Below are 25,210 nucleotides of genomic sequence, written 5' to 3'. Positions count from 1 at the left end.
GTCCATGTATTGATGTTTTTTTGATTTCTTTTATAATTGTAGCCTGAGGAAGGCGAAATATAACGCCGAAACGTCGCTCTAAGAGTCCAAAGTGTTTTCATCCAGTTCCTTAAACCGAGAAGTTATCAATTACTGAATTCTGGAAGGAACGAGAACTATCCACAAACATTAAAAACTGAGGTTAGTGCTAACATGGGTTTCTTCAGTACTGTGATGATTTTGTTTGGTGTGAACATAGTCTCACTATTCAAACGGTGGGCCAGAGATGTCAATCGTCTAGCAGGTTTGACCAACCGAAGGATATTCTTATTAAGATGTAGAAGGAGTTCCATTTTTCCCAACCATATTGTCAATCAACTTAGATGTTTGTATTCTGTTTTTAATTGTGATCATCCCTATCAGTACAGAGTTCAGGTTATTGTTAACAAACTGAGAAAGGATATACTTAATTTAGAGATAAAAATAGTTAATTGGCAAATAGATAAAACTAAAAGAGATATTCATTATATTAAGAGCAAGTTATTAGAGAAAGTTCCGGAAAACTATGTATTACAGTTTGAAGGTTTTCAGAGACAGTTCTATGAGCGGAGATTGACTCAGATTAAACACAACAATGTTAATAAATTCAATAGAATGTGTAACACTCAGAGGGGATTCAACATAACAACACAACCATCTTGGTTGGTCAATTGTTCTGATGTAACTATTCCTGATGATATACAGCGGTTCTTATCGCTAGGTCCAAAGTTTTCCCTTCCATATAGTTCAAGAGACCTTCCAGTAGTTGAAATTCTTACCGATACAGAATATAATAATAATAATAATAATAAAGCTTTATTTTACCCAACAGGAAAATCCCAATTATAGGGCAAAGAAATATATGTTACGTGTTACAGTTCAAAAATTTACACCATAAAAATATAAGAAAGGAATTATAATTATAATATATATAAACATATGCAGCCTTTGCTCGGAAAAGACCCGAAACCGATACACGCGATATGAAATTCCAACATTCCACTCAACACAAACTCAAGTCCTCAAACTAACTAAACATATTCAACTCCAGTCTGTCAGCACTTCGACATATACTATAAACAGGGCACCGTTCGAATATATTTGTACGAGCCGTAGGTAGATAAAACACCTCTCTAGATCTCGTTACCAATCTTGGAACGTTCAAACTCATTTTGGAGAGCAAATATGGGCAGTCTATTCTGTAATTTAAAAGTCTTTGAGCAAACCTGGCACATTGCTCCTCACGCCTCGCAAGAAGGGATGATATCCTCATTTCACTCATAATAATTGACAAATCCGCCCCACGCTCAGGAAACCTTCCAGTACTCCTAAATGTTACATATTTGAAAAACTTTCTATGTATGCGCTCCAGTGGTACAAGGTGACAATTGTAGATGGGAAACCAGATCAAACTGGCATATTCTAGTTTACTGATCACGTATGTAAAGTACAAGCTTCTGAGAATCGATAGATCTTCAAATTCTGCAGTTGATCTGAGCACAAATCCCAATGTTCTGCTAGCCCTAGTACATATTTCTTCGATATGGGGAATGAAACTGAGCGTAGAGTCGAATAAGACTCCAAGATCATGAATCTGATCCTTTACATTTATCAGCTGTCCTGCCATATGATAGCCGAAAGTAAGTGGTTGCGATTTCCTCGTGAATGTGATGCTGAAACATTTTTCCATATTTAGTATCAACTTGTTACGCAAACACCACTCGTGCATATATTCCAGGCTTGATTGAAGGAGTAATTGATCCAAAGCATTAAGTATTCTTAGGTAGAGTTTGAAGTCATCTGCGAACGCTAACACTGGACACTTCAGGGAAGTTAGAAGATCATTCATATAGATTATGAACAACAGTGGTCCCAAGTTGGATCCCTGCGGTACGCCACAAGAGAGAATATACTCAAATGATTTAAAACCGTTGTAAAACACATAATTGACTCTTCCCTTCAAATATGACCTCAGAAGTCTCACATATCCAGGACTCAGACCAAAAGATGACAGCTTCTTCAGGAGAATACCATGATCAACCGAATCGAAAGCTCGTGACAAATCAGTATATACCACATCAACCTGACCCCCAACATCCAAACATTCCGCGATATATTGAGAAATCGTAGCCAAATTGGTCACAGTAGATCTTCCCTTTACAAATCCATGCTGTCGAGTGGATATATATGAGCTGTCATTGAAATAAATATGCCCGTGAAGTAACTCCTCGTACACCTTGGCGAAATTAGACAAAATGGAAATTGGTCTGTAATTATTAACTTGGGATTTGTCTCCCTTCTTGAATATAGGTACCACACGAGCTCTCTTCCATCGGTTAGGAAATGTGGAGGTCCTCAAACTCAGGTTTATTATACGATGCAATGGTACGGCCAACACCTCACTACAAACCTTCACTACAAATGACGGTATAGCATCATCTCCGGCCGTTGACTTGTGGGGAAACTTGGACATGGCATTGTAGATATCTTCCTCAGAAATTAAAGGCTTCGGAACTGGTGGTAACTGAGTGAATTCGTCAAGTTCACTCTCCTCCTCAACAGGCGCCGTAGGTACCATGCCGGAAAAATGTTCTGCAAATAGATTAACAATATTCTGTGGACGCTCGTGGGAGGTTCCGTTATCATACATTATTCCTGGAATCCTGGTGGTTCCCTGTTTCTGGTTAATGAACTTCCAGAGGTCAGATGGACTGGACCTAAGATTAGCCTGTATGTTGGTTAGGTATTGATTGTACGCTGAGGATATTTCCGTTTTCACTAATGATCGTAGACGTCCGAACTCATCCCGGTATCTCGAGTCTCGAGTTGACAGCCATTTCGAACGATAAAAGCTCTTTAGTTGAATATGACGTTTAATTTCCGAAGAAAACCACACAGGATAACGACGGCCACCAGAAGTGACCCTCCTACGAGGCACATATTCATCAAAAAATTGGTACAATTGGTTATAGAAACAATCCAAAGCACTGTCGACCTGATCGAACTCATCTAACACTCTCCAGTCAAATTGACCAATTGACGATAACAATCCCTCAAAATTAGCTTTTTTGAAGTCATAAGAAATGTGATCTTCCTTCTGAAAATTAATTTGACTCTGCTGAGTAGGATGCTTCAATAAAACATTCAATGCAGGGTGATATGGATCCTCAGGGACAAAGGGAGCATCGCAGCGGTCGACAAACACATTGAGAGTATCCGAAGCCAGCACCAAGTCCAGCAGCCTGCCATCTCCGTTCCGCACCTCATTTACTTGTCTTAGCCTCAGAATGTCACAGAAATGACACAAAATCATATCTTTGGGACAGCCGCAGCCACCCTGTCTAAAATTTGGAACGTTAAAATCACCCACGATTAGAAGAGTCTCACTCAGAAACCGTAGTTCCAGAGCTGATGTGAAAGTTTCGAGCTGAAAAGCCGATACGTCAGGTGGTACATAGACCGCACAAATAATGAAGGGAGACGAAACAGAACACCGGCACAGCACAACATCTATAAGTGGCACGAGATCCCTCAGAAACTTACTATCGAGTTCTTCAAACTTTACACTGTCTGCAAATGCAAGCAGGACACCACCACCACGAGATCTATTAACTTTTAAAAATTGTCTATCACCACGAACAATGCTGTAGCCCGGTGGACAAACCTCTCCATCAAGGACAGACTCACCAAGCCATGTTTCACTAACACAAACTACTTCATATGAACACTCACACAATGATTTGAAGAACAGTGGTATTTTGGTATTGAGTCCCCTAGTATTTTGATAATACAAAGATATAAACTGAGATTGATCTTGAGCACGACCAGAGGCAAGATCAGCTGGGGCAGACCTGTTGGTAAGCTTCAGTTTTCCGATGCCGAGCCAACGATTGTTGGTACGCCACCCACATATTTTATTCTCAAGTTCGACTCGCCCTCGGACCGGCGGCGATCTAGTTCCGATTTAACAGTTTTAAAAACTGATATCTGCTGACGTGTTCTATCGGGGGAAACCGACAAATGTGCGAATTCTTCCTTGATTTTGATCCTTTTGAACTTACGCATAATAAGTGGAACATACTCGGCGGTGGACAAACGCATCCGTATGGGTCGAGAACGTACGTTCTTCGTCGGATCAAACTTCCCGAGTCTAAGAGGCCTCACGTCCTCATCCGAAATCTCACATTCCGCCAGCACAGCCTTCACCAAGGACGTGTCCTGTCTCACCTGCTCCAGCCTGCTCTCACCCTCCTCTACACTTCCATAAATGATTATATTCTGAGAACGTTTGGTCCTTTCGAACATCTCACAAATTACTTCTTCATTAGTCATTATCTGTTGGGGCGGAGGATCAACAGACATAGAAACACCGATGTCATTGGTTCGAGCCTGTTTTAGTTCGCGTATTTCATCTCTCAAATCGTTTATCAGCTTCAAAATTTTTGGGATCTGATGAAGTCCCTGCTCACACTCAATACATATATATTTAATTCTACGCTTACTGTTGGGACGCAGTTCAAAACATTTAAGTTCTGCGCCTGTCAAGTCTGAGCAAGCCACATGCACGAACCTGTTGCAACCATCACAACGGATTAACTTATCAGAACTTTCGTTAACTGCAGTGTTGCATCTGATGCAAGACATGATGCAATGAATGTATTCCGAAGTGGTTGCTCGTGTACTGGTGATAAAGGATGATAAACAGGGATACTTTTCACAACGGCCGGGCCTATAGCCGGTGACTAACAGACAAACAGAGGGCCGCGGAAAACAAAAATAAAAGTGTTGGATAGGATTTCACCAGTACAACAACAAGTAGCAATCGGGTTAGTCAGAACTCAAAACTAATACACCCCGTACACCTAGAAATCAAATCTGCTTCTCCGATAACGATATCGCATGTGGAAACGCAGCACGTGTACCGATAATCCACGTATATCACCTCCCGCGAACTCGATCAAAATAACCAAAATTAACCCAGTAAAAATAATAACCCAAGTAAAAAATAAGGATAATATCAAAAATAAAAGTTTCCTCTACTTGCCGTTTCTGCCACACTACTCTTTACAGAGAAAATGCAAACCAAAACACTAAAGCAATAAAGTATAACAGGAGCAACCGTAAACACGTCTGTTCATCAAGATGGTCTATGCAAGAATATATTATAAAGTCTCAATCCCACCTCAACAACGATCAAAAAAACGGCCTAAGAGCAAGAACATGTAACATTATCCACAATTTTCTTAACAAACTCCAACACACAACAAACATAAATTATTTTACCAAATATTTTCTAAAGTTAAGTTCTTACACCAAACATTTCCTTAACACTTATAGAGATAGGATGTTGGTTACTAATTCAGATAAAGGAAACAAGGTGGTAATAATTAATAAAGACGAGTACAAAACTAAAATGGAAGAGTTGTTGTCAGATTCATCCACTTACACTAAATTACGACATGATCCTACCAGTTCAATACAGACGAAATGCAATAACATCGTCAAAAAGATGAAATCCAACTCCTTTATCACAGAGGTACAATCTAAAGCCCTTCACACTTACAATTCAGTTGCTCCAAAATTTTATGGTCTCGTCAAGATACATAAAGACTGCAGACCTCTGAGACCCATAGTTTCATGCATTAATTCACCCACACTAAAAATCTGTAGGTTTGTGGCAGATATTTTAGCAAAACTACGACCATCATTTAAGTTCATAATACAAAACTCTTCAGATTTAGTTTCGAAATTGAAAGACGTCACAATACCTAGTGGGTACATACTGGTAAGCTTTGATGTAGTTTCCCTATTCACGAGTTTTCCAAGGGAAAAACTCCTTGAGATCATAGAGAACAGTTGGAGTGAATTAAGCACATTTACAGTGTTATCAAGGAATCAGCTAACTGATATTGTTGATTTCATATTCGACAACAGTTATTTCCAATACGGTGGACAATTCTTTGCACAAAATAAAGGATCTGCTATGGGTAACCCTGCCTCGCCGATTTTTGCTGAGATAATCATGAACGCACTTCTTTTGTATGTCTGTTCTCAGGTAGATTTCCTTATCCCGTTTCTATACATTTACGTAGATGACATTATCATGGCCATACCTGGTGATAAGATTCAAGTAATGTTAGAATTGTTCAATTCATTTCATCAAGATTTAAGATTTACATACGAAGTAGAGAACAACGGTACCATACCCTTTTTGGATTTAATACTTATTAAAGAAATCAACAAAGTTATTTTTGACATTTATCAAAAACCAACAGCTTCTGGAAGAATACTTCACTACAAGTCGTTTCATGAATTTAAGCATAAAATATCAATAATAAAAAACATCAGGCAAAAAATCTTGAATCTCAGCCATCCCAGTTTCCACATGAAGAATTTTAATTTTTTCTCAAAAATGTTACGTGAGAACGGTTACCCCAAATCTTTAATCAATAATATTTTTCACGCCTCATCCGTCAATAATCCAGTCAACGCTCCAGAAAACAATGAAGCTACACCATCTAAAAAAACATTTAAACTTATTTTTATCCCGATATTGACGAAGCAACTTATCCATGCACTGTCTAGCAGCGGTGTCCGTATTGTTTGCTATTACAGGAAAACAATTAAGAACTTTTTTTCTAAGTTAAAAGACCTCACCCCTAAAATGTTACAATCTAATTTAATTTATAAAGTTAACTGCAAACGTTGTCAGTCTTCATATGTGGGTCAAACTAAACAATATCTCAAAAATAGAATGAAGCAACATGAAAACGATTGCAAGAGTGGCAATTTTAGTACGGGTTTGTCATTTCATCATAGAGATACAGGTCATATTTTCGATTTTGAGGAACCTGAGATTCTATCTAGAGAAAATAATTTGGACAAGAGAATTTTCAAAGAGATGATCTTCATCAAGAAAACAACAGACAACGTCAATGTTCAATCTGATACTTCCACCCTTAATAATATATATATAAACCTCGTTAGATAGTCGATGAATACCCCTGTGTAGTGTTTCCTATTTGTGTTTTGGTAGTAAGAATTTCATATGTTCAATGTGATAACTCGCCCGCCGGTCTCTCTGTTTAGTTGATTGTTGGATTTACTATGAATAGATTACCAAGAAAATCTCAAGTATTTACCGAGCCCTCTAAGCATTTATTGCTATTATGTTTTATTTTTTATGACTTTTCCATTGACTGGTTCTTCCTTGAAGAATAAAGGATTTCTTAGGTAAGAGATTATGGGCGATGATGTTTTTGATTTCAATACAATCTAGTCAGTCTCCAAACATTGAATTTTTTGTAAAGTTGATTAAACAACCTAAATTTTAAAAAATTTGTAATAGTTCCTGTAATCTGTTTATGTAGATATCGATATAAGTTTGTTCTAGCCACATAGTCGTCCATGTATTGATGTTTTTTTGATTTCTTTTATAATTGTAGCCTGAGGAAGGCGAAATATAACGCCGAAACGTCGCTCTAAGAGTCCAAAAAGTTTTCATCCAGTTCCTTAAACCGAGAAGTTATCAATTACTGAAAGAAAATTATAATTCTTCAATTTTCTCAGAGACAGAACTGAATTAGGCTTTGCACGGATACCCCATCTATTTCAAACATTTTCACCAAGAATAATCAAATAAAAGTGACCAGTAAAACCAGCAGAACGAATCATCGAAATTGAAATTCTCTTTTATCTTTTTGCGTATTGCGTGTAGTAAACCTCTTCAATCAGTGAAAATTTGCACGTTCTGGCAATATATCAACCAGTTCAATTATTTTCCGTCATGGTATTGTGTAAAGGGAATCTAAAAAGAGCCAAACTTCCCTTCAACTGCATTTTCAAAGGCACGGGTATGGGTAATGAAAGGGGTTTTGCTTACTTTTACTCGGCTCTCATAAATACATAAAAAATTGAGTTTCATCCTGAAAACAATTATACTTCATTTTGTTCGAGTTCAACTTGAATATGTATACACAATTTGTTTTACTTCCATGAAAAGTGTGCATGAATATGTGTAAATTCATGACATAATCAATCCACGTGGTAGACTAGCATCATGCCAGTCGAATATTTCGTCTGATGAAGCGAAACCTAGTTGAATATTAATAAATTTGTTTCGCTCTGAACTCAATTAAAAAGTTGATTAAAACATCAGACACTTCCTCTCTATGCTAGAAATTTTATGAACGCTTTTAACCCGACATTTAATTATTCTATTGATGTGCTTCGTCGTTAATTTTTAATGGATTTCCATGCTGGAGAAAACCGCTAGACTGATTGTTTTGAGAGAAGTTGAGTAGTTTGATTGATTGATAGAAAACGATCACAGTTGGGTAAAATTGATTATACGCTGCTTCCGAATGAATTCTATTCAAACATGTCATAATCCGGGAGTATACAGGCAGTTCATTATACTTTGTTAATTACTTTCAATCAACTTTGTACCTGTTACTTTTCGCTGGTTACGCTCGAAATTGTATTGATGCAACATAATCGAATAGACAAATGATTCCCTTGGTCTCATTTCACTAATTTCAAAATTATTTTTCAACACATACTGAGCTCTTAAGCCGGGTTTAGACGAAGTGCAAAAACTCGCGCATCAGCAGCGCTTCCGATCACTCACAATGATAAAGTAAAAACATGCTCCTTTCCATGAGGAGGCTCACCCTCGAGAAGACGTAGGGTGAGCTGAGCCGTTATCGTCGTCGTCCGGTTTTTAGTCGCGCATCAAAGAAGTCGCGGTGTGTGGTTTGACCAAGCTACTGGATTCGAGTACGGACTGTGCATCGTGTAATTGTCACGGCTTAACATAGGTGTGAGAATAAACTCAAGATTAGACGGCTAGACTTAGTTTTATATTCGAGGACCGGCTAAAGTTCGACAAAATAAACTGCTCCACATGAGTTTAGGATATTGACTTAAATTGCAAAACAATATAGTTAAAATGAGATTTTTGTGATGAAAATTCATATTAATATCATTTCAAGTTGCAAATTCATTTTAGCCTGTAGGTCTGCAGCGTATACAGGGTAGTTAAGAAAAATCGAGTAAAATAACGAAACTTTATTCGAAGAGAATTCAAGCATTTTAAGACTATCAATACAATGTATGGCCTCCACGGGCATCAATAAGAGCTTGACATCTTCTTTGCATAGTACACACGAGGTTGTTGAACATTTCTTGAGGAATTTGGTTCCATAAACGGGGCAGAAGCTCTCTCAGATCATTTAAGGATTCTGGGGTAGGTTAATGATTATCTAATCTTCTTTGGAGCATATCCCATGCATGTTCTATGCAAGTCAAGTCGGAGGTATTGGTAAATGTGGAATACCAAGCTCCTCGCACGCATTCTCAACTATGGCTGCACGGAGCGGTCTAGCGTTATCGTCTAGAAAATGAAAATTTTCACCAAGAGCAGCGTGAAAATTTGGCATAACATTTTCAATGACATGCTCCCTATAGTGTAAGGCGGTCATATTCCCAGGACAAATGTGTAGATCTGTGTGCCCGTTGAAACATATCCCGGCCCATATCATAACACTACCCCTTCGGAATGGATGGACTTCTTGGACAGAGCGACGATTACGGGGTATGCGTGGGATTGTCCATACCCTTATTCTTCGAGAATCTGAAAATAGTCCATATTTGGATTCATCAGTGAAAAGGACACTACGCCATTGATCGTTCCAATTGATATGTTGCCTTGCCCATTTCAGTCTTTGACGCTTATGGTCACGTGTTAATGGCACTCCTCTTAATGGACGTCTACAACCTAGATTCACCTCTCTCAAACGTCGTCTGATGGTTTCGATGGAAACTTGGACCCCATCTGCATTTTAAAGAGTATTCCGTAGCATTCTACACGTAGATGTAGGGATTCTTCTCGCCGAAACGATGATGAAACGATCTTGAACAGGTGTTGTTTTTCGTCGCCCACCAAGCCTTGGTCTTTCCAACACGGAACCTGTCTCCCTGAACCTATTCCAAAGTCGAAATATCACACTTTGGCTGACTTGGAGCCTTTCCGCTACAACAACCTCAGTTAGGCCACCCTGTAGCATTCCGATGCCCTATTAGCCTCAGCGTTTGTTAATTTACGTCTTGGCTCGTTTCAAATCGAAGCTGTTGATAAACTGACTTCATTTCAAAATAAGAACATTCATGAAGCATATGCAAAGAACCAAACTTCAGAAAAAAGGCGACCAGATTGACGAAATGTCTCATACTGATTTTTATTGGATCGATTCAAGTTGTTATTGAGTTTTAAATGATTTAACAGCTATTTTCTCAAAGACTACATACTTTTAAAAACGATTGAATACGATAATCCTAACTCTTGTGGAGCAGCTTCATAAGGAAGTTTCAAGGCACCTAAACAAATATTTAACATGAATTAACAATTAACAGGACAACTCGCTCGTATTTATGGCTGTTCATTTTCAATATAATAATTACAATTATATAGTTATTAACCCCATAAGACATTTACAATGTATAGGCCAAGTGAAATGGAAAATATGATATTAATCGAAAATCCTGTAGTAACTTTTCGCATTCGTTCACCCGAAAATAAAATTTTCAAATGCCACAACTTTTTGGGTCTCCCAATAGAAGGAAATTCTTTGTCATCCTCTTCATTCACAATCTTTCTCACTGTGGAAACATGCAGCTATAAAATAATATAATAATTCGTTTAGATTCAGATGAAACCTTATATTATATGTACATTGACTTACATTGAATATGTTCGCTACCGACTGTCTGATATCTGATAAATAATAGATATTAAAATATCAGGGGTACTTACTATTTGAATGAGAGGACCTGAATTCAGCACTTCCTGAAACCCTGTCTTTCCTCTTTTTCAATCACTTTCGGCATTTTCGTAATAAAAATTGATATTAGTTGTGGCAACGGCGTTATGACATTAACGACATTTCATGAGTACCAACCTTACTCTGTTCTAGTTACAAAAACTGGAGAAAATTATTTCATGGCGAACCGAGTGCTGAAATAACAGTGAATGGAGTATACAAAGTTCCATACTGCCAGGTTTTGGAAGCTGAAGTCTATGGACAATCAAATAAGTCCTTTGACTTTTTGAATTCAACATGTATCCAGAGTCGAGATTCCTTGAAAAAAATTATGCCCTTCAGGGAAGCAAGTAGCGTTAAATGACAGTGGGCCACTAAATCAAAACAGAGTTGGTTAACAATGTTTAAAGATAATGCAAAAAGCTCCTGAGTGCTTTGGCCTCTATTCACATATTTCGGTTTTCCGTTTACTCGCGTAAAACAATCTTTATATGTTATTTCTTAGGATAACTTGAATGTGCAGCAATATTTTAATTATTCTTTCTGTTTTATTGTTTTTTTGATTTCAGATATGTTGATGGTTCAACTAATCAACTCTTTCAAACAGATGCCTGTTTTTGCTGATTCAGAACAAATATTCACAATTGTACGGCTGCAAATATGAAATAATTTGTTTAAAACCATTCAATTTCTGATTTTCCTCTGAAGGCCATGTAATGTATAACAACCTAAAATCATGAATCCACATTCCATTCTTCACATTTTTTTCGGATTATACCAGATTCAAATAATCTACGTGTGTTGTGAACCAGAATGCTGGTCTTATCATCCGTTATGCTTAATGTACAATGTCAAGGAATCAAGATAGGCGCTTAATCAGATCAGAAATGTCGTGAAACTCAAAATGGAACTGATGGGAAACCTTTTGCTGTTATTATTTTCCTGAAGGGGGAACAAACTCGGAGAATGCAAAGTATTAATCGGAATTCCTTAATTTACAGTCAAAATTCAATTAGAATGACCCTGACTCCAGACGGAATAATGAGTGTCTGGAAACAAGGTGCAAAAACCGCACAGAAAAGCTTACACGTCCCGAATTCGGAATAATTTTCCACGAAATCCCTATTATGAAGATCTCCAACAACATCCATTTCCGAAAGTTTTATCACGACATGTTTTCAATTTGCTAGCCCTTTCTACTCGGATAAAAGGTCGAGGGTTCGCGAAACAAATGTTTGCATAGTACGAATTATAAAGTTTTCCAATTTGGAATCTTTTCTCTCTCTTATTGTTCCAGTTCGCAAATATTAAATATGAGTGTGCTCGCGGTCCAATGAATTTTAAAAGATGCAGGAACCATAGCGGCTCGGAAAGGCGTTCTGAAAATTTCAGGCTCTGCTGAGAATTTAAGCTACTTATCTTGAATTGAGTAATTAAAAAAAACTGTTAGCATGACCGCAATTCGTAGAATTTCGCCGTTCAGTTATTCACACTGTCCCTCATATTTTATGAAGATGTGGCCTTAGAGTGGATGTATTTTTTTCGGAAATGGATGCCATTGTATCTTATCTTATTATCTTCATTTTAAGATTCTTCAATGAAACGTCATTCAAAAGGTTTTATCGATATTGCTGTGAATAAAAAATCGGAAACCCGTACAAAGTTTATCACGGAACTTCAATATGCAAACGACTGCGCACTTATCGCTAGCAGCTCAGAGGATCTACAGATAATGTTGGACACCTATAAACATAAATACGAATCTTCAGGCCTTAGACTCAATATCGACAAAACCAAAATCCTGGTAAGTCCGTCAGAAAGCCTTCAAATAGATATCAGCCTGGAGAATGAAACCCTAGAACAGGTCGAGCAGTTCGAATACTTGGGAAACTTCATAAATACTACGGCTAACCTAGACACGGAAATACACAACCGTATCAGTTCGGCATCACGGGCATTCTGGAAGCTAAAGGTCAGAGTGTTTCAAAATCACGACCTCTATCTGAAGTCCAAGACAGCTGTTTACAAAGCAGTGGTCCTCCCAACGCTTCTTTACGGAAGCGAAAGCTGGACGCCCTACAGACGACATATTAAACAACTTGAACAAACGCAGCAAGTCATCTAAGACAAATAATGCATATCAGATGGTTTCACAAAGTTTCAAATATTGAAGTCTTGCAGCGCGCGAGTTGTATAACAATTGAGACTCAAGTTGCGCGTGCCCGACTCAGATGGAGCGGCCAAATTCTGAGGATGCAAGATACAAGACCCTGTATGGCGAATTCACAGAGGCAGCTCGGAAATCAGGAGGCCTGTATAAGCGGTTCAAGGGTATACTGCATCAATCCCTAAAATCAGTTAATGCCAATCATAACTGGAAAAAACTAGCGTTAGACAGATCACAGTGGAGGTCTCTGGTCCTCTGCTATATAATGGAGACTCAAGAAGAATACAGCGGCGGCCAGATCTGGTTGGTGACTATCCATGCCCGGAGTGTGGTAGGATCTGTAGGTCACGGTTGGGTCTCTTGAGTCACAGGAGAGCACACAGTCGCAAGTAGCCCTGAGAAATTATAAGTTGGATCGCACCGATAGTCTGGTTTTTGAGTCTTTTTGTAGATTTATTCTCGGTAACGAGATTCAGCAATGAATGAATAAAAAATCAACTTCTCCTATGACCTGATTCTGAAAATGGATAAGGTAGGTAGAAGAAAAATTCCTAGATTATTATACGGGCCATACAGGGTGTGAATGAATACTTAATTGCGAAAAAATTCAAGGCGTTATAAATGGTGTGAGTCTTAAAAATACATTTTTTTTCGGGTAGCTCCTGATTAGATGGCACCTCTGAAAAGTAATTCTAAATATTTTCAATCAAAGGTTGTCGGTTTTCAGAAACTAGAAAACTGATACAATTGAAATCGAGCAGACACTCTATGGGGGCGAACACGCAATCAAAAAAATATTACGACGTTATTAATAACGTCGACATGATATCGGCCTACTAGGTAAAATTAAATTCAACGAACATTCCAACCTAAACAAATTACACTACCAACCTACTGTTATAGTCAGTTTTCTTCATTTGAATCAATTTTTTTTATTGTAAATTAGATGAAAGAAACAAATTCACAACTTTTTAAGAGCAAAAATCTTCTTTGAATTTTAGAAAACGAACCATAATAACGTGGGGCATTGAAATATCAATCATTTCGAATTTTTTTAGACAGATAAGTGATTCATTGTTTTAAAATAATTTGAAATAAATGAATTGAAAATTTTAAAATGACTACGAATGTGATATACTTAAGGAGCAGAAAAGGAGAAAAAATTGGTGAAAACCAGGAGGGAAGCAAGGAGTGGATTCGGTTCTTTTATTAAATTTATATTCACAACGAAAAAATTAATTGAAAAGGAGAAAACAGTACCTATTCATAACTTATTTTTTCGTAAAAACCGTTACCTTCAGCAAGCAATTACAAGAAACCTAATTAATTCAAAATTAATCAAGCTATCAACAATCAATTTTAATATTATAATACGAATAAGGAAAAAAGTTTCTGGCGGAAAAAACTTCAGGGGTAGTTTTCAATAACCTTTGCAATGATCGGGGAGTACCACCAAATTTTTTATGATTGCCTTCTTGCTCCCATAGAATATCTGTTGAAGTCAATTTCTGTCAGGTTACTGATTTCTCTGAAAAAAAATTAATATATTGATTTTCAGGTGCTATCTTTAATGAGATATGTCTTTGCAAGGCTGCTCAAAAAATAAGTATATGAAATCTATCGAAGCAAATAACTTTGTTGTAATGCTCAGTGAAACAAAGCTCAAGTAACAGAAGTACATAATACAACGAATATGCAATTCCAACAAGCAGTCATCTGTATGCAAAGTTGTAGGACGAACTTTGTCTCAGCTAGTTCTGGGCAATATTCACCAGCCAATAAACATCATATGTGATAAGTGCTGAATGTTATCCCTTTACACCCATCGCTTGGACATCGGCTAATTAATGGATCCATGCTTTGCACACTAATTTCGTATTTCGATGCACATCGTGGGTTCGTTATTTGACTAGATGGAATCGGGATTCAAGCTGAAATGTGTTCAGTTTTGATTGGATTGGCTACTAATAAAAACCTGTAGGGAAATTCAGCTGTAAACATTTATTTTTCCTAATCATCCTCCAAGAGTATTTCAGAGTCATTGCATAAGCTGTGAATATTTAATGAGTGCCTGGTTAGGACTCGATATGAATAAGTCATCGAACTCTTGTTGTCTAGTTTCAAGTTTTAATTATTATTTATTATTGTCCTTCAAAGATAGACGGAGAGAGTAAATAGTAACACAACAGATCCATATATAAGCTATTTACTTTTCACTTCTATGTGGAAAAATGCATTGCAACCCTAGCTTCAGCCAGAAATGGATGAACCCTTTGTTGCTGAGAAAGATTTGGTCATTGATGAAGTTTTTCAACAATCTTTTGGTGGTCAAATTATTGAATTTATTCTGAGGTTAATGACATACACATCAGGAGTGATTGATGTTTCCGAAGTGATATCGAAAACATGCCTTTTTCGTATGGTTGTAATTGATCAAATATCTGAAATAAAAATCACAAATACAAAAATAAATCATGTTATTGGTACGTTCTATCTTTTTTCATCAATTTATTCTCTAACGGAGACATGTTGTCGATAACAATTCGTAGGTATTAAATAAGTTGAACCATTTCACCCTATGATAAAAATGGATCGATATAAAAAACTATCAATGACCAAATCATCCTCAGCAACAAAAAGTCCATCTATGCGTGAAACAAAAATAAATAAAAAAACAATATTCCGAAATTCATTTCATTCCATAAAATCGGATAAAACCGTTTGATTCGGAAAAAATGGTTAGGAAAAAAAGTGTTTCATTTGACCTAAGGAATCTACTGTTGAAATATTTGTATGAGACAAAGACTCACTCTTTATATGTTAGGTATAAAGGATCTTGGGATCCCAAATTAAATCACGGGATGTAGTGGTGTAGGTACAGGAAAGTTGAGATGTAAAAAAAATATTTTTTCCTTCTATGCCTTCTTACTTTGAACCACACGGTTTATATAGGGTGTTTTCAAAGGTGAGGCTTTTTTTGACAGGAGGAAGAACTAATAAGTCGTTCAACCAAAAATTGTCTGTATAAAATATCCAAGATGGCTAGATACAACCCCTAGAAGTTCGACAAAATTTCGTTAAATTTCAAGTACGGGACTCTGGAAGGTGACTCCGCCATCGCAAAAACGAAACAAAACATAAACATATGGCTGGACAATGAATGGTTCAGTACCAAGTTCATCGGATTAGATGCATCAGGTCACTTTTGAGAGAATTATAGTTGTTGTATCGTGAAATTGAGGGTGAAAAAAAATTTAGAAGATCGAGGCAGTTTCTGGAATGTGCTTATGTTAGTTATGTTGAAAAATTGCTATGAAGTTTCCCCATTTCATCCCATTTTTAGGACGATTGTTGGAATGTTCGAACAAGAAGATTGTGATGCCCATTGTGAAAAAGTCGTGAATGATTCAGACAAATTTTATTGGTGAGATTGAAGTATTATTCTAATTTTTACTCTTGTATCCTATGTCTCTTCTGTCAGTTGGTATAGAAATGAGCCATTTCATAAAATCGTGTGAGTTACTGAAAAACAATTCGGCAATCCTAAGTTTACATTTTCATTATCACGTAAATATCCGAGTAAATATCTAACGAGCCAATATCCTAAACGAAACCACATGGTCGAATCAGGAGATAAGTTTTTTCCCACTGCTGTGCCATAATTCAGCTAACAAATGGTCTAGGGGCGTATTAGGATCTATTTCAGTAATCATTTTCAATTTTTTTTTAACTGTGTCATTTTGAAAGTTCTGTATAGGTGATTTTTGGGGAAACGCTTCATTTTGACCAGTTTTACCTTCTGTTGAAAAAAAGCCTCACCTTTAAATACACCCTGTATAATATTTGTTTACTGCCTCAAATATCGCTATTCAATAGCGATGTACAGGATGTAGGTATATGTTTCTTCAGAAAAACGTTCTAATGAGTCCTAATCAAATTACACTCACTTCGGGAAATGTTGGACTTCCGTTGAAATATTAAACATAAAATAACAATAACTGATCACCTGGATCCGAAATGAAAGTGAATAAATGCGGGTAAATTAAATACCTCTTCCCGTCATTTGTACTATCATGCTGGTATTCATTTCTGCACTACATAATCAGTCGCCGGAAACATATTTCGTCCGGATACTGATGTATCGGTTGCCAGTATTTTCATTGAGTAACAAATAACACAGTTGAGCTGAGAATTCTGATGAAGGTTACCACCATATCTTTTTTGATTTATGGGACCTTAAAACCGTCGGTTCATAAAGTGGCGATTTTTCAGTGTCCTATTGGTCTTTTTTCAATGAAACACTACCAAAGTGGCTCAATTCATCAGAATTAACCAAATGATACTATTTCTTCCACATAATTATCTGATATAATTTGCTCATCGGGATTCCGCTTGCAGTTCTACATTATAATTTCCTCTGATAATATTACACACGTAGTGCTAACAACTCTGTATGCTTCGATTCAAGGATGCAGAAAGCGGGTTTAATGCGTTAGGATCGCTGTTGTTTTTTTCAGTGCTTCAAGTTCTCGGTATTTTAATTTCGAAGTGCGGCAGTCTTGAATAGGCATGACAAGTATATTTTTGTTGTATTCGATTTCTGGTTTATCTTGTATACGTAAATGAGTGATCAATTTCAATCAATGTGTCGTTGTACCTTCGACGTCATCGTCAGAGTGTACTCGCATTTAATTTTGAGTAAATAATAGATTATACTGCAACCGCTCCTGCAGTTAGTATTGAACTATCAGTGTGCTTCAGCAAACCATGAGATTGTGTGACTTCAGCTGCATAAAAAATTCCTTTTTGTTTTTATGAAGAGGGACTCAACAGATTCATCAGTGTTCGTGTTCATGTTGACAAAATAAAATAAAATATCTCAGGGAATTATACAGATTTTATTTTCAAATAAGACAACATTTCAGAAAAAATTTGTTGCTTTTTCAAGGAACAAAGGACAAAACGTTGGCGATGTCATAATTGTCCAATGTGAAGATAAAATTGGTTCCATTTCCTCAGATACAGTCCTTCAAGAATTATTGACATTCCAGTAGGCCGTGTAACTCCGGACCCACCATTTTCCGAGACTTTTTGATTTGTTGTTGGAAACAACCATAGACTTATAATAACATGGACTCCACCTGTGAAAGAGAGGTCGGTAGGTTGAATAAGATGGAGAGTTTGTGGGCAAGCTGTCAAAAGGTTAGAGAACACAAGTTTATGCGAAAATTTTCTTTAATAAATTTTCAACAAGCTTTCGAGAAGACACACAGGAATTCCATAGCATTCCTTCGAAATGAATTATGTCCAAAAATATGTGAGTTTTATTCAAGAATAGATGTAATGAGAATAATAATCAAGGTATCAACACCTTGTGGGCAAAGTCTGCGAAAATTGTGAAAATTTTCCATAATAAATGTTCAACAAGCTTCCGAGAAGGCAAACAGGAATTCCTTAACATTCCTTCAAAATGGAAAATACAAAAATTATGTGAGTTTCATTCAAGAATAAATATAATGTGAATAATAATCAACGTATGAACAACTTGTTGGCAACGTCTGCGTCACATATTTGTTTATATCCATCATATGATTTTGACATTGCCCACACGGAATCAGTTCATCTCTTTCTTATTCGATTAGAACGCATAAGCTCTTCTCTCTTTAATGCACCCAACCTCTCGATCTACGTGACAGTGAGTCCATGTATTATAAGTCTATGGAAACAACAGAGGAGGGGGAAATAACTTAGTTAAAATGTGGTTGACAACATGGATGGTTTTTTTGAGAGTAATTATGTTACTCTCTGCCGCGCCGCCACTGGTCTCATATTTTCCGACTTTGACTTTGTCATGTTTTCCTGTTTTCTGATCGTGTGTGTGTCCGCCTGCGTATTTTTGATTTGTATGTTCCTGTCGATCAGATTTTGACGTCTACTTTGTTTGTGCTCACAATTGGCAATTTTCCTGAAACTCTAAAATCTAATTTAAGATTATTTATGGAAACCCTTTTCCATTAGTTATCAAACACGTAAAGCATTCGCTTCAAAATTCAGAAATTTCAGGAATATATCCTTCGCAACTTAATAAATATTTGAATATGTAAAAGCTTGTGAAGTAGAATGTTTACTAATGTCTAGTAATTTTTGTTAATTCGTCAACAATGGAACTGATCAAAAAGATATAGAATTCAATGTCCACAGATTACAAAATTTTCTTTCTGTAATCTGCGTCTATTGGCGAATCCAAAAATCTAGACGCCCTCTGCCTTCATTCCTTTCATTTGAAAGTAGGTATTTCCATAGAATGTTAATCTTTCTTTACGAAACTAAATCAATCAATTCACTTCCAATATTTCCGATAAAAATCTTGATTTACTAGAAAAACTCTGTTAGGCCGTACAAATCTCGAAAAGAGTACTGACAAACGTCGAAGTTTGTTTTCATTTCGCAGCGCCCTCAACGGTAATTGGATTCGCGAATACCTTCTTAAAAACGATGACATTTTGTGTAATTTTTTGACATTTTGCATTGTTTGTTTTCCTTGTCAAATGTGATCACCAAACTTGATATTTGAGGGGTTCAGAGCTGAAGTGAACCAAGTCCCTGCAGCCTAGTTTTGAGATGAACGACTTAGAAGTTGTTTATTGTAAGCATATGCTTACATTCTAAACTTTTAAAATCTAAGGAAGTCACTTTTGAATTGATTGGTGATGAACAACTTTGTCGTTTATCACAAAACTAGGCTGCATGGACTTGATGATGGATGGTGATCAGAAAACTTTCGTGACCACTAATTGATTCGCTGGGCCTTGCCGGATTGTGAAAATGACGTAGAATGTTCATAAGAAGAGAGCACTTTTGTAATCAGCATTTTCGTAAGTAAATAAAGACAAAACGCAATATGTTAAAATTCGAAAAAAATATATTTCGATATATTTGAGTTATAAGGAATTTAATGACATACATATAATAGGTCCTTTCGTTTGCATAAAAAGTGTAGCACTTCTCTACACTCGATTTGATTTACACCAGTGTAGTGTATCTACACATAGTCAAAAGGAGATGTACTAAACCACACCTCCTCTACACTCTTGTGAATTCAATCAGCAAACGAATACTAAAATCGAGTGTAGAGAAGTGCTACACTTTTTATGCAAACGAAAGGACCTATTTTGAAAATTAGGAAAATACCCTATTGTTTTATTTTTTTTGACGACATTTGTTAAGGATTTTCGAAATGTTTCCTGATCGATTGTTCTGCTCGTTTGTTAAACTGTAACATGACTGCTGCATTGTGAGATCTTAATTGATTCTTTGAGAATAATTGTAATAATATATGATAATAATGAGTAAAACACTAGTTTCAACCTAAGGTATGTACATAAAGTATGGAATAAATTCATTTTCTCGTACTGGGATTAAAAAAAAAATGCTCAAACATGTCGATGTACTTTTTAAGAAAGGCACATTTCAGACATATTATATTGCCTCTAGCTTCACCCCCTGAGCGGTGGTGAGTACTAATAAAATTGGGAATTTTGACCCCCCTTCCCATTACAAAAACTAGGGGTTTCACTCACCCCCACTCAGGGGGTGAAGCTAGACGCAAGGTAATATACCTAAGATGTGCCCCTCTTAAAAAGTAGGTCGACGTGTTCCAGCATTTTTTTTTCAATCTCAGTGCGAGAAAATGAATTTATTCTATACTGTAAACACTGTATATTCGCTTCAAGAATTATTGTCATCACAGAATGTTGTGAAAATGGAAAGTCAGATATTCCGAATTTTGTTTTGTTTGTTTAATAGAACTTCAGATATCGATTGAAATTTATTTTGGGAGGATTTTGCATCTCTTCACAAACCTTTTAGGGCTTTCACTCCCAATCTCTGAAACAAAATCAATTAAAAATGAAATCAACGATTTGCTCCTGCGTGAATTCTTGCAAATTGTTCGGTAGGAATAGATCATATTTGGATCAATTTATTAAAGAAGGAACTGTCATCCGGTAATTTCAAAATTAAATGAATCAACGTTTCTGTGCAGTCTCTGTTTCTGTGTGTTGACAATTAATGTCAGACAAAAAGCGACAATTCCAGAAGATTTTCAAAAGTAGATTTTTTCGTCTGATGAAGGAGTCTGATATAGACTCCGAAACGTTACGAAGAATTATAGTTTCAACGTTATTTATTTTGAGTTCATTGTCAGGCAACAATTTTTTCTAGTTAATTTGCTCCTGACAAATTAGTGCAAGAATTCACGCAGGAGCAAATCGTTGATTTCATTTTTAATTGATTTTGTTTCAGAGATTGGGAGTGAAAGCCCTAAAAGGTTTGTGAAGAGAGTTAATAGAACTTGCTCAAGTTTTACAGAAGATTGTATGATGCATTCTACATTGCCTAAATTAATACTTATATTGTATATATTTTTTTTTCTTTCAATACAAATATGTTGAAACTGTTTTCATTTGAGGAAGAATTGAAGATGCTTGATAACAAAATTATATTAATTCCTCAAAATATTTAGGACTCTTTGAAATCTGAATTAACTTCACTAGATTATGGTCATTTATCACTGGAATTTATACTCTATTGTAGTAGTAGGTGTACCAGTAATTTATTGAGCAAATAGTACGTGCTACCCTGTAGCCCACACCGAGAATGCATGATATAAAATCATTCCTGATAGTAGTTTTATTCATCAGGTAAGATTTTTTATAAGCGTCGCACTTGATTACATGAGTATCCATAAAATATGTTATGGAATTTCATTATCAGTCGGTCGATTAAGGAGATTCTCAGTTTGAATTGGATATATTTGTGTGATGAAATCGGCTTTATCTATCGGAGTTCATCGTGCATTCAATGTAATTTCCATAAATGTAGTCACCTCCAAAACAGTTGAAACGTAACAGTAGAATACAGTGTTTTTTTTACGACAGTATGTCAGTGATTTGTGATGATATTTTAATTGATATGACTAAGGAAGAGATAGAGGAGCTAAAAATTATGTACAGTAAAGTTTGGGAAGCCTTCCACGCTTATACTCTTATTGATTTGGTATTGAGATGGTGGAACAAGCAGAGTCGAATAAATATAACGGTTACTTCGCCAAAAGATTCCAAGAAAGAAGACGGTTCGATTGTAGTGTTCCTAGACTATCGTTCAAAAGCAATAGTTCCATTTTCATTAGATAAGAGTTACAAAAAGATACATGAAGCATTGTTGAAGACACAAAGGATCTCCCATTCGGAGCAGTATTACTTTTTAAACATTTGTGAGAGTTATAAAGAAGTGATTTTAGATGCAATTACCAGTCTACCAAGAACAATCCTTTTCAAGTTGGATAGTATTCTGTATGTGATGAGTATTTTGGAAGCGAAATCACACGAGGTATCTGTTCCAGGCAATACTTACGTGAATGGATTAACCAGAGAACACTCGAAAAAAATTAATGAATTGTGGCCGCATAATTTTGAGAACTCTGATGAATTCATTACAGTTTACATCGAACAGAATGGGGGATATGGACTTTTCAATAAAGACAATGATGAATTGCTTGCTTGGGCAATTCAAGGCCATCTGGGGCATATCAATCTACTACAGACAGCGGAGGAGCATCGTGGCAAAGGTTATGGTAAAGTAATGCTACAGATCATAAGCAGACATATTGCAGAAAGTGGGTGTGTACCGATCGGCTCAGTTCTCGTTGATAATATACCTTCCATACGCTTTTTCGAGAAGTTGGGGTTTAAAAAAGCTGTGAGAACTAATTATATTTTCACCGATTGTGCTAGGCAAAATTAAATTGAGTGAATGAGTTACGAGTTATGTGTTGCAAAATTTGAAGAGGCTGTAAATATGTTGAACGTTCTGACAACATAGATTTAATGTTGATTAGCATGATACTTGGGTGAATTGTTCAATCCAATAAAAATTTATTTGATTAATCTTTTTCGAACTCAAGATATCATCCACGTCTTCCAGTTTTCGTATTATGATCATTACGTAGTAGGTACCATAAAAATACCAAGAATTCAAAGAACCCATCAACTCTTGGAACAAAGTTGAACGCTACCTGATGAATATTTCAACGTTTCGTAAAATAAAAGTATTCTTTATATTTTCTCGCATAATGCGCCGTTTTAGAGTTATTTGATATATTTGTGAAATTTGAAAAATTGGGTAGTTTGGCTCAATACAACTCTGTCTAAAAGATCCACTGATGTGTAGTGTCATAGATTTAACTTGTTAGTCTGCAGGTAATTTTGTTTCTCCAGGGGTGGCACAGCGCATTATGAAAACTTAAAATGGGTTTATCTTTTATCAGAGCCGAATCGGCAAAAATAGTATCTTCGCCTGTTAGGAAACACAATGCATAATTACAACCTCAGTTCCTAGAAATTATAAAAATATGTGGTCTGTTCACCTCATTATTCCCATGGAATACCATAATTGCACATCGGTGTTCATGAGATTCGTGGATTAATCTAATTGATCTGGCTGGTTAATGTTGAGATCTGAAGTGACTGGACAGACAGATATGCAGGTTGGGCGCCATTTGAGAGGGTGAGGTAATAATTGTATGATGCCTCGTCAAATACCTACATATAAGCAGAGCCAATGACGGCTCGTCCGGGTATGCAGGGTCGGCCGGGCCGACCCAAAAATAATCGAGAAATGGAAAATAATTATAATTATTTTATTCTTCAAAACTTATTCCAAATGATTAATTTCGATATTAAATTCTCGATTAATTCCCTAGTAATACGTACGACAACTTATTTCGATCAACGTGACGCCCCTGTCGCCCTGAGTTAGTTTATTTCGAAGTTCTCTTTCCTTACCTTACGATAAACACGCTACACGCTAGGTCGGCCAGCCGGCAGTAGCCTAGCGAAACGCTTCAAGTTATTGTACTATACAGCACCTACGTCGCACGCAGTTATCACCAAGTTGAACATCGTATTACGTCGCTGCTAGATACATACACGGTCGGCCAGCACGAGTTGGGCCTACCTTGCTATGGTTTGGTCGTTTAGTTGTCATATTTCTAGATTTCCTCATTGTCTATTCTAAGATATTATATTATCAAATGAATAGTTAATCATTAAATATTATGTCTATTTTAGAAAAGAGCGTATTCGCACCTTTTAAGAGTAGTTTTAGTCAATGAAAATATAATATATCCCTAATTATAGTTAGATTTTTTTATTATTAAATGAATAGTTAATTTTTGAAAAAGGGTATTCCGACCTTATAAGAGTAGTTTAGTGATTTTTTGACCATAAAAATTCGTAATTCCTAGTGAATTTATAAGGGCACGGTGATTTCGAAGCTTCTTGAATACGCGTAGGCCGGCCGGCCGAGCCTCGGAGTGGGGATATAAGAATCGCATCCGCATCGCTGTTCCCATGTTATGAATTGAATTAGGTCAGTGTCGTAGAATAAGAGAAAGGGGTGCACGTGTTTATCAGTTTTCTTCGAGTGGATTCTAAATTTCTTTAATTGTTGAATAATTGGAGTAGTAGCAAATCGAAACAAACTTTGCATCCTGTCACAAGATCATGTGACAGTAGAAGGAAGAATGGTGAAATAAAGAAAGGAAAAATTAGTACATTTTCACTTAAAATCAAAATTGTAGATGTGTTTCAGTGAACTTAAAATTTTGATTCGTATTGACGTTTTGTGTTGTAATAAATTTGTTATCGGTATTTACAGAGAGACACCGAAGAAGAATAAAACTATTATTCAAAAGCTGGGCAAAAACAAAGAAGTATAGTACATTCTTTCTCCAAAAACAAGCCTTTATATCGCATTGAAAACGAAACTTTTATACACTGTTGTATAAAAATAAATCAGACCATATCTACAGGATGGGGCATAAGTTTGGAATAAAATTAATATTTCTTCAATATTAATCAACCACTCAAAATGAAGACACTGAAACCCACCAATTGCTTTTCAATTACCTTCTTCTTCTATCAATGAGTAGTTTCTCAACCAATAACTTAACATCAAGATGCTGAAAAACGTGTCATTACTGATTGCATTTATTTTTGGGAAATAAAATTGAATATTTTTTTCCATCCCTTAGCCGCAACCCTATCCAACTTATCTTCAGAAACTTAATCGACAAAAAATATATCAATATCTAATTTTAGAAAAACAGAGATTATGGTGGGATTCCGCGTTTTCATTTTCAGTT

The 25,210-nt window shown here is 36.3% G+C and overlaps 2 protein-coding genes across 2 annotated transcripts; one reads left to right on the top strand and one right to left on the bottom strand.

Moving 5' to 3' along the window:
- Positions 1–820: 820 nt before the first annotated feature.
- Positions 821–2,187, bottom strand: LOC123320016. Its single transcript, XM_044907156.1, has 2 exons — positions 1,595–2,187; positions 821–1,465 (listed from the first exon to the last, which is right to left on the bottom strand). Exons 1-2 carry the CDS (start codon positions 1,865–1,867, stop codon positions 1,046–1,048), a joined length of 693 nt encoding a protein of 230 aa, XP_044763091.1. The 5' UTR covers positions 1,868–2,187; the 3' UTR covers positions 821–1,045.
- A 19,791-nt stretch (positions 2,188–21,978) lies between these two features.
- LOC123322627 lies at positions 21,979–22,949 on the top strand. The gene has a single exon (XM_044910584.1). It carries the CDS (start codon positions 21,979–21,981, stop codon positions 22,807–22,809), a length of 831 nt encoding a protein of 276 aa, XP_044766519.1. The 3' UTR covers positions 22,810–22,949.
- Positions 22,950–25,210: the final 2,261 nt, after the last annotated feature.

The sequence above is a fragment of the Coccinella septempunctata genome, chromosome 1 (assembly GCF_907165205.1).
Source record: "Coccinella septempunctata chromosome 1, icCocSept1.1, whole genome shotgun sequence".
NCBI lineage: Eukaryota > Metazoa > Arthropoda > Insecta > Coleoptera > Coccinellidae > Coccinella > Coccinella septempunctata.
Note: the sequence above shows the minus strand (reverse complement) of the source record. Positions and strands in the feature narration are given on the sequence as shown.